General features: G+C 41.9%; 1 protein-coding gene across 2 annotated transcripts; it reads right to left on the minus strand.

The window, feature by feature from the left end:
* Positions 1-273: 273 nt before the first annotated feature.
* LOC143374622 (uncharacterized) lies at positions 274-3,539 on the minus strand. 2 transcript variants are annotated; one of them, XM_076822871.1, is made up of 6 exons: positions 3,275-3,536; positions 2,918-3,217; positions 2,548-2,735; positions 2,332-2,476; positions 1,987-2,193; positions 274-1,281 (listed from the first exon to the last, which is right to left on the minus strand). In XM_076822871.1, the coding sequence occupies exons 2-6, from the start codon at positions 3,047-3,049 to the stop codon at positions 889-891; spliced, it is 1,065 nt and encodes a 354-aa protein (XP_076678986.1). In that variant the 5' UTR covers positions 3,050-3,217; positions 3,275-3,536; the 3' UTR covers positions 274-888. The 2 variants fall into 2 exon arrangements, with proteins under 2 accessions (XP_076678986.1, XP_076678987.1); XM_076822872.1 differs by having other exon boundaries at positions 2,332-2,470; positions 2,918-3,539.
* Between the last annotated feature and the right edge of the window lie 7,573 nt (positions 3,540-11,112).

Raw genomic sequence — 11,112 nt, forward strand, 5'->3', positions numbered from 1 at the left:
TCGAATCCAGCCATGCATGTGTCCTCCATCGACAGCCCCGACACGTTCATCCGTGAACAAGCGGAAAAGGGTGCAGTAAATAACGTCACGGATCAACGGGGGGACAGTGATTTTCGTACAGCGAGTCGATCGCCCTGTGTTTGGAAAAAACAAGGAGCCACTTGTTCCTGGGGAACAAGATCGAGGTACTAAGGAAATGCCATGCTAACGTCACAGCAAACGTCATTACAATTGTGAGAAATAAAGAAGTCGCGGGTATTGGTACCCCGAAGAGACTTCGTGAATGAACACCTTTATTAAAAAGGATAACAATATTGTATCTCTAACCGTCACTTCCGCTAAAACGAATTATAAATAATGAAACCAGCGACGAGTAATAAAACCAAGAATATACTGACCACTGAGTAGTCGAATAAATAATTACATTAACAGATTTTATTAAATGAGCCGTTCAATGTAAAAGTGGTGCAAGTAAATTGTTTGCCTGTTTCTATTAAAGTCACATCTCGGAAGTTTAATCTTCATTCTGTTTTTTGACGAAGTGGTATAAGTCTATGTAATCTTTTTTGGCTTCCACCACTTTTACATTAAGCGGCTTAACTCTCACTCCCCTTCCCCCTCCTCCCGCGCTCGAAACCACAATACTGCGCGCTTTTCATCCTAAAAAAAAATCGATTTCTATCGCAAAACTCAATTTCACGTATCGAAGGTTTCATTCTACAGCGAAATTGAATGCCCGCGCCTTTCTTTTTTCCCGTGGAATCGAGTCACCGCGCTTCGTTGTCGCCTGTCGAAGCTTTTCACTGAGACCCCAAATATTGTTCCCTTTGACAGCGACTTCGCAGCAGCTTTGTTGAAGCGCACCGTGTATTGTTTTTCGAACGCGCATTACTGAGCTTTTCTGATGGACAAAACCTTCGGTATGGTACTTTGTATGTGCGCGTATTTGGGATTTTTCGTGGCTCTGAGAGTGGACGGTGGGGACTTCTTGGTGGCCGAGCCTGCGACTAAGGGTGAACGGCTCCTAGGCGATATTTTCGATGGTTTTATGGGAATTGAGCCGCTAGCGATCGTCTGGCGCCTCGCGGAAGCCTTTTCCTTCTCTATCGTGACCGTCGTGTTCAATTTCTTGGTCGCGGACGTTCCTGGGAAGCCTATCGAGGATCTTCGGTGATTCGGTGGCGGGGCTTTCTTCAGCAGCGACGAGCAACCACTCAGCCCTGTGGAAGCGGCAATGGAAGACTGTCGGCGAATGGGCTTTGCTGTTTGCGGACACATTTCCTATAGAAAGGAGATTCCATCGTCAGGATTATTATTTCGGTTATTATATGGATTGTGATCACAGATTAGTGCTTTAAGGATCACCTCGTTCATTGCCTGGATTATTCTGTCGGTTGGTATATGGCGAGATTTATACAGAACCGAGGTTTGAAAAAACCGGATTTCGATTTCCAGTATTAACGAAAAGCGCTTAATCGGGTTTTCGAAGTTTGACCAAAAATAGGAAATATATTTAAAACAGTAAAAAATATTTACACTTCTTTTACAAAATTGCAGTTCTTTTCAAAATAAATTTTTCAATTAAATTTTGTAAAATAAAATAAATTAATTTCTTTTAAAATATAAATTATAAATCTTTATTTCTTAATAGTATTTTGCTTCAGGAAATATAAACTCATGAATATTAGTTGTACAGTAAACAATTACTACAATGTGCTTGTGCTCCAGGTGATTTCAAGTAAAAATGTTAACGTTTTTAATTAAATAATCAAATAATCTTTATATATTAATACTAGTATCTGAAACCAGATTTTTAAATTTAAAAACCGGTATTTTACAAATTAAAAAAAAAAAACCTTTTCAAACCCGGCTTTTGAAAACAGATAAACCCAGACCTAACCCTAGTACCTGTATTAGTTTTTGAACCAAATATAGGATATGTCATATTCACATGACGGATGAAGTATGGGAAATGAATTCGCCAACCTTTTTCAATTCGTCGATCTTCGCTACGACGTCGGCTGCGCAGTTCCTCAGCACCTCGATCTTGTTCAGGAGCAACTGGCTCTTCACTTTGTCCCCCTGTTCTTCCATGACGTTATGCAATACACCCCTTTCCGTTTGTTCGCGGATGAACGCGTCGGGTTTATCGGTGAAGGACACGTGGATGGTTGGATTGGATCGCGAGATGAACTACAGGCAGCAGACAAATATTTACGTTACACACAATGAACAAATATATTATCTGATAAGTCAGAAATCTGAAATGATTCAAAATTCTATGCAAAAGTCACCAAAAGTGAGAAGACCATAATACTACTAAAACAACACCTTCTTTTCTTCAGGCAAAAGTTCAACCATATTATATTTTATGATCTCCATTTCTTCCTGAGTTTGCGACGACAGTAGATCAAGAGCAGTGACATTGCTTGCATCGGACGAGGATGTCAAAGCATCCAGAGATCCGAATCTAAAACTGTTGCAATGCGATAAAACAAAAATCAAGCTATTATAATATACAATCTTCTTGGAGAACACATCGACTACCTTCCCGAAAGTTTACTACTTTGCTCAAGCTTCATCTTCGTCGCTACAGGTGAACTCGAACTAGGAGCAGCGATGCCTGTCTGAGGTGTCTCTTGTAAATTCACTCCCAGCATCACTTGGACCACACTCTTCAGGGTCTTCACTAATTGTTGCTTTGTTAACGGTACGAGATTATCCGCACCATCTTTCTGCAAGGACATTCAGCGTTTAACGAGACTTAAAGTCACCGAACGGTAAGAAAATTCAGTCAGTGGGATTATTTGTTTCTTCGTTACGGTAACCCACTCCTATGGCCACCAACAATATATCTATTTACAGTTGAATTCTCTAACAGAATTCTCTGTCACAGTGTAATATTTATATACTTTACATTTAAGACCGGAGATCTCGTCCAGCGACTAATCAGTTGCGTAAACTCTTCTGCAAAATTCACTGCGCTCATTTTTGACCGACGACTTCGAACAGACAAACGACTTCGAACAGACAATCGACCAACTGACATCGAACAGTCCTTATTGCGTATTATGTTTACATCAGTGTCGTAGACGTAACTCGAGGGTCCCTGGACCACGGTCGATCTGAGCTCCTTGGCGATTGGGGCAACGTCTTGCTCCACCAGGGAGAAATGGAGCGCAGAGACGAGCAGAAAATTTTAACCCTGTGTGTTTAACTGTATTTGCACTGTGCTCCTCTAAGTTTATTCGTGTTTCCGCCGTATTTTAGCGACTGGGTCCCTGGTTCCAGCTAATTCCCTCCTGTTTGACTAATGGATAGAACTGCTCCGAGTTAACATAGGCTGTTATTTACGTTTCGCCCGAGTAGTGCTCTAGACCTCGCAGAGTGAAGCACCGAAATACATGAATGTCGTATCTGCGGACCTGGATTCGATCGCTTCACGCTAAACTGACCACGATATTTAAAATTTAGCAGATATAAATCGGTAACAAGATTTCCTGCTGAAAATCATTTTATTGCTCGATTGAAATTGTGTGCTTATAAATATTTATCCACTCTTTTGTTAATATTGCTTCTATTGTCTCATAGAATCATTCTTGACCTTTCAAACTTAACAATTGTTTTAATAATTCACTCCAATTTGCGGTCTTTCACATTGAATTTAATATGCCAGTGGTTTCCAAGCAGTGAGTTAAGTTTTTAGGGGTGTCCACGCGGTTATTTTTAGTTGACGATTTATAGAACTTATTTCTTTTAATATGGTTACATTGCTATGTTCTATTAATAGTGATTAACACTGATTTTTCATAAATTAAAAGAAGGAAAAGCTGGTTACCCAGATGGAAGCACAACCATCGCACTAAATAAGATAGTTAAATATATTAAATATCTTTAAGTATGTTTAATTTATGTATTAAGATAATATTATTAAGTTAGAATTATATTCTGAAACACCTATTTTTAATGTGTTTTTTTACCTTACCTTATATGGGGGAGGGGGTCGCAGGTAACTTGAATATTATAAAAGGGGGTTGCGACTTAAGAAAGGAAAAAACTGCAATATGCCTTCTGTTATCAATCTCCAAGGACCATTTCCATCAAATCCTTCAAATCCTTCGTTAAACATCTACGATTCAGTCGATTCAATAAACTGCAAACTTAGTACATACGGGAATCTTATAACAGTGCGCAAATTCAAACTAAAATTTTGAAACCGAACGTTTTCTTATCTCCTCCCATTATGTCCATTGAAATCCTCGTCTCATCGCGACAAATAGTCTAATCGGTGCCTACTACTGTACACGAGGAATCGTTTCCCTCGTGAGACATAGCACAGTTAATTAAGTCACTCGGGACACGAGCAGACCAGTTGCCAGCACGATTCTCGTCTCACGACGCCAGAATGCAAGAAAATCGACCCACTTCGCCTGGTATTTGTGCAATTTTCTTAGCGCTCTCGAGCTCGTAAGGAGAACGGCCGCGATTATTCCATGTTTGGCGTAAACGTCGGCGATCGAGCCGAAGAACTTCGAATGTTTTACCTTGAAGCAGCTCGAATCGATCGATCCAAGGGAACAAATTTTCCTGTCAGAGCAAAACGATTGAGATAAATCACATACTCGTTTAAGAATGTCCACTGGCAACTTGTATGGTCATATCCTAGGCTGGATTACTTCAGCGTGGATTAAAACGAAAGTATTGCTCAGCAGTTTGAAGCTGATTGTAATTGCACTGTTGGGTTTAAGAACGGCCTTAGGCCCCTCTGGCCCTTTTTGCATAAAACGAATAATTAGACTCCTCATTCTTTTTTACATATGTCCTCTAAATTTCATTGCCGTAGTTTTGAAATTGACAGAGCTATTGTAAAGTTGCTAAATCGATGTTGGTTAACTGATCCTAACTCGTATCTAAGCCAAACATACCTCAACTTGAACATGACACGATCTATTAGTATGTTTGTGACTACATATTTTCTTCATTTACTTAAATATTAAGTAAATAATAAAACATAATGCTAAAAATAAACTTTTTCCATATTTCTCCCTTTTTTTCTGCAAAAAGGGCCTGAGAGGGATATAATTAAAATTCATTTCACTGATTAATTTATTATATAATTCCGATTGTAATAATGCAACTACTAATATTGCAAAGGAGATATATCAATTTTTTAAATATTATAGACAGTTTTACAACAATTTCACTATGTATAAAAAATATCTAAATTCTTAATATTTACAGATACTGTTCCGGAAATTGACTTTTGGCACTGAGGCCCTTTTTGCACCCACCAGTACAATTGTGACTTTAATTCCACTGTATATACAGTGGTAGATCATTCAGCTAAGTATATGAGCGTTTTATTAAAGTGAACATTCGTCACCGATTTTCAGGGACAGTCCCCGGAACACGGTCTGTGTTCCCGGTAATTTTTGTTCCCGATTTTGTCCCCAAATCTAAATTTAAGGTAATCATTTGTCCCCAATTTCCGGCAATAGTTCCCAATTCATTATTTCTTCTTTAAAGTTACAACATAATCAATATGAAACCAAAGCCACGAGTTTGCTATTAAAATTCTATTAATTTGGCAACAGTGTAATCATGACTACAAAGAGTAGGGGTGCTCTAAAAAAAATATCTCATGTCCCCAGAAATTCAAAGAAAAAAATGGTCATCTTAGGTTTGTGGACGTTTGAGGAGTACTGTACCATTTATTTGCAATCTACAATGCTATATTTCTGATACATTTAAGGTTAAGCTTACAGTTTAATGGAATACGAAATCACCTTGACTGACTCCCATCAGTCACACTAACAATTTGTTCCCCTACCCTAGTAGCATTTCTGGTTGGCCCACAGTATCCCCAAGTTGGGAATTAGTTGGCCATCAAAATGCCAACAATAAATGCTACTAGGGTAATTACCTTGCCCTTACCTTCCCTTAACTCGGCTATAATATAATGTGGGATCAGAGGAGTAAGAGGATTCAGCAAGTGTGTGAGAGTGAATATTCTAGAGTACGTTTATTATTTTATTACCCGGACAATTTAGAAAGGACTCCGTCTGAGAACCGCGTACTTCTCTCTGTTTCCTTTCGCTCTCCGGAAATATAGTAAAACGGTTCCTGCTACCGACGATGTTTATGTCCGGCGACCTTCGGGCACACACACGGTCGCATCCGTTGCCTTGTTCTCGGCGTCCAAATACCTCACAACAAAATTATCCTACAATCATTAAAAACTCCATATAGTTTGTGTCAGTGGCGCCCCCAGAGGGGGGTAAGTGGTCCCGGAAAAAGGAGATTAATGTAACCACGTCTGAAGTAATTCAAGAGCTTTGTAAAAAGAGAAGAAAACTGGATTTCACTCTTTAAATAAATTTTTACAAACCCCTATTGAATTTTTACCCCTTCAACTCGGCTCCCCCCAAGATTAAATCCTGAGGGCGCCACTGGTTTGACTAGCTTCGAGGAAGCATCCTCTTCCGAACATGTCTGCCATTCGACTTGCTCCGATCCAAAGTGGAAGAGGGGTGGCTGTATTCCAATTCCACTGCGTCAGCCGCAAACTTCAAAGTCGTTTAATACCATTTACCAAAGATCTTTGCCGCAGCGGCAGATTTCGCCGTCCACTTTGGCGATTCGCGACGGTTTCACCGTTCCCCGAACAATCTACGGAACGTGGCGTTGTCGGACTAAACACGGCCGCTCCTCGAGCCTGCCAATTATTCCCTGCCACACGTCGGCCCGCTGATGGAACAAGCCCGCGAAAGAGGCGTAGGGACGTGATAAATCTCCCTCGGGGAAAAAACTAGCTGCCCAAAAATATATGCAAGCTGTAGATGGATGGGTGGAGTGCAAGGGCGGTGCTCGGTGCCGAACGGTCTCTCGTCTTAGTTTGTTTCTCAGGACCCTTTTTCTCTCCCACTCCCCCCACCCCATCAGCATCCTTTTTGTGAATTTTTTAGCGATTGAACGATTAGGATGGGGCGGCGCTCGTCAGTCAAACCGTGAACCCGTTTCTGGCGTATGCAGATGGGGATGTCTTCCGCGCCCCACTTTTTTTTTGTTTGCCGCAGAACGACATGAAAGTGCCCAACAAGTGCCAGCGCTATCACTTGACGAAGGTGGATGCACGGGGGGGAATAACCCTGCGCCGCTTCAAAGGAGGCAGCTTCATCGACAAAATCATTAAGCCTGCGCAAAATGAAGCTTCGCCGCTCTGCTATTTCAAGGAGAATTGAAAAGGCGTTCAGAAGCATGACAACCTGGATTCTCCTGATAAAATATTAATAATCCCCCCTCCCCTTATCTCTGCAATCTTTTAATTACTCGGTACACTGTAACGAAACCTGTCGCGTCCACCACGATGTTCTTCCCTGACACCTCGAGACCTGAGATACCTGCCACCTCACTTTCACCTACACCGAATTAAAAAAAAATGCTTCCTGCCAGAAAAACCACCGAAATGGTCCCCTCGACCAGTCGGCGTACCAAGGGAGCAAGAAAGCGAGCCTCGATGCCCGCTGTTATTTACTTTTCCCGCGCGCCGAGGCGCGAACCACGGTGCCGCCGCGCCGTCGTAAAAACGGCCCTCTTCCCGTGCTTTCGCGAGCATTACCTTCGGCGCGTTTTACTGCCCGCGATTGGTGTAACAACCGAAACTCGTTACAGGCTCGTGGAGGCCGCGGTGGTGTTTTAAACCAGTTATTATTCGCCGTTGCACCTGTATTTACAGACACTCGGTTATTTCAGGGTGCATCGCGGGGGCGCGCGGTGGCTGGGCACCGTGGTCCTAGTAAAACACTCCTAGGGACCTCCAACTCGTTCCATAGTAGCTGCTGTTTCTCGTACAGCCGCACTAATTTCGGCTTGTCGTTACAAATGAAAGGGTTCGCCGAGTCTGCAGCCTTCCGTGGCGCAAATATTTGTTATTTCAGACGCCGGATGTCCTTAAACTCCCGCGAGGATGCACCCGTTCCCGGGGAGCCGCTCCACGGCGATGACGTCGACTCTCGAGGAACGCGGCGGCCGTTTGAAGTCCCCTTGTGTTTGAACAGCGGTCATTGTCTTGCTCCCGCTTCCCATCCCTTTCTCTCCGCCGCCTCGACGTCCTTCCTTTTTATTTTTTTTCGTATCTCTCGGCTCGCCCCCGTTCAACGCCGCTACCGCTGCTAGCAAGAAGGCAGGTCGTTTCAGATAAGGACCGACTTAAAAGCTTCCCTCGGGGCCTCGCGAAAAGCATTTTTTACGACACCTTCGTTTGCGCCGCCTTCCAGCGGGGTGAGTCGATTTGTGGTGGACGGAGAGACACTGCTTCGAGTACCATTTCTGGGATTTTTAGGAAGCATTTTTGTTAGAAAATGAAGCTTTCGGTGTTCTATGTTCGTGTAATAATGCTTTTTAGGTTGGCTTATTAGTTTTCCGCCAGGAAATTTGTGGGTGAAAAAGAGAACCTGGGGCGATGAGACTCGAACCCGAGATCTCCGAGTCTTCTTAGTACTGGCGAGGCGCGTTACCAATTCCCCCAGCGTCGACTCTCCGATATTACTCTCTTCCGAGCTTTACAAATACCTGTGGGGGTTGTGTGAGTGTTGCATAAGCGCGCCCGTGTGAATGGTTTGGGCGCGAGTTTATAGTTTATGGAATGAATGATGTAGGTTGTTAATGATTTATGTTTAGTTATTCTTTATTATTGTAAATATTGATTGGCTTCTAAGATTTTCTTATTAATGTTTGTAATGTAATTCTTGTACCAGAATATAGTTTGCCCTCAAGCAGAACAGTCGTGTATTTCTGTAATTCTGACTTTAACCTTAGAATACCAAAAAAATATATAGTAAAAATAATAGTAAAAATTACGACAGCAAATCGACGATTCCTTCGATTCCGAATCATTAAAAAAAATCAGGGCGCTTTGTGTCCATCTAAATCAAGGAAAAGGACAATCAACTTTTTCATGAAATGCAAGAAGCCAATATGTCGGGCTATAAATGACAGAATAAAAACACATTTCATTCTGTTATCGTTTTCTGATCGCTTAAGCCCAAAGAAATAAACTTTATGTTCCTACTCGAGTAAAAAATATTCTCTCGAAAATATTGGTGTTTCATTTTAAAGTCAAACTTTTTACTAGTGTTTAGTACCAACGTCACTCACAGGGTAGTTTAGTAATCTAGCGTTAAACATCGGTAGTATCCCCACATACCTAAACCAAATTAACTATAATTCAGGTCTCCCATCTAAATTTTTTAACGTAATCAATTAAAATCGTAGTTAATTTCAAATAAATTCACTAAAATTTACCGCCTCCAACTAAAATTTTTGACGTAATCATTTAAACTTGAAATTAATTTCAACTAAATTTACTGAAATTTAGCTTCTCCAACTACGGGGCGTCACCTATGTGCCAATCGCACGGAATGCCTACAAATTATACTTACGTGATCGTTGCGAGTGCTGCAGTGGAGGATTGCAGCGGAACGTTTGATTTTTCGAGTGGAGGATTTTTTTACAGGTTGACGAAATAGGATTAGCCGCGAAACGCGCGCCTCCATTAAATCGCAATGACTTAAATGGCCCGCAGAAGCACGTTTTATTTAGTCAGCCAATATTTGGCTTTCACCAGATTGGACCGCGGCCTACCCTCTGCGTTTCCACCACCAGCGTCGTTTGTTTGCAGTTTGCCTTCGGTTTCGGCTGCGCGGCAGGTTGATTTAGGATTTAAGGATTTCCACGTTTGTTGTTCGAAGATCACGTGGATAAACACACTCGAGGTGATTCCTCTATTTAGGTAGCTGCGTGTGGTCCTCTGTATCCAATTCACATTGCGAAATCACGTTGAAGATTAAGGATGTAAGTGGATTAAATTTCTAGAGGCAACTAAGCTTACGCATCTGAAAATTTTTCGTACATTTCTCTGCTCCACTTTCCTACCCCTTTTCCCTCCCTTTATTTTCAAAGCACTAGCTGTTCATGCACGGCGGCACACTCAAGATTTAATCCTGATTTAATAAAATTCAATAAAATTCATTAGGGGATTATTAAAATTTATTTAAATAATAAAATCCAATTTTCTTTTCTTCTTACAAAGCCCCTTCTTTGAGGGGTGCCAGGGCTCCTACGCCCCCCTCTGGGTGCGCTACTGTCCAAGCATAACTGATTTAGGAAATCCAGAAGATCCCTGAAATGTCCCAATTTCAACGCACAAAGAAAACTCCAGATATATCTTGTAATATTTCAAAGACTCTGCATGAACTAAACTTCGTAATACTAATCCCACAGAACACTAATCTACATTTATAGCCACGAGATACTCACATGTTTCACCGGGATGTGTGCTCACTAGTTGAATACTCCTCGTAGAAAACACTGTAAGTTCCAAAATTAAAAATAGAAATTTATTGGAAAATGTTCTACGTGCCAATGGTATAGAATTTTATTCTGGCACTTACAGTGTTTTCTACAAGGACTCCTCAATTATCCAGCTAGATTATACAGATTATCTTTGAGAAAACATATCAGACATGTTGACACGAAGGAAGCATGGAGAGATCGAAAGAAAAACAGCACCAGTATGTTATTCGCAGAATGATGCGCCCAAAAGGGTATTCTTTCCAGGCAAATTGAGACTGCGGAATCGTCCGTGAAGAATGTGCCCAGCGATGGGTCACTCGCATTTCTCCTGAACAAAAGTTCGCCATGAGAAAGTTCAGGGGGCACAGAGGCTCTTCGAAGCGACCGGTGGGGATCATATGTTTGGATAGTCTTTAACTGACTATTACACCTGAATGGAGCGTTTTAGAATGGAAAAGGGCAGCCCAGGCCCTTGATCCGACCGGCCCACTTCCTGTGGAACCCGAATGGGTAGGGCCCAGAAGACCAACGGTCAATGGTAATAATGACGAATGTCTGTCCAGTGAGAGAACGGGGCCATGCCAATTCGCCGTCTGCGACTGGTCTTACCCACGAGCGCTTCTTTTTTCGAGGATCACTCGAAGAATCAACAAGCTTCGGAGAATAGATCCTCGTGGATCACGTGATCGTGGCAGAGATTACTGGAGGATGAGTAATTCTCTCATTGCGGACCGCGTCTCTGATTCCCTTTTTGGGGGC

Source organism: Andrena cerasifolii, chromosome 11 (genome assembly GCF_050908995.1).
Source record: "Andrena cerasifolii isolate SP2316 chromosome 11, iyAndCera1_principal, whole genome shotgun sequence".
NCBI classification, from domain to species: Eukaryota; Metazoa; Arthropoda; class Insecta; order Hymenoptera; family Andrenidae; genus Andrena; species Andrena cerasifolii.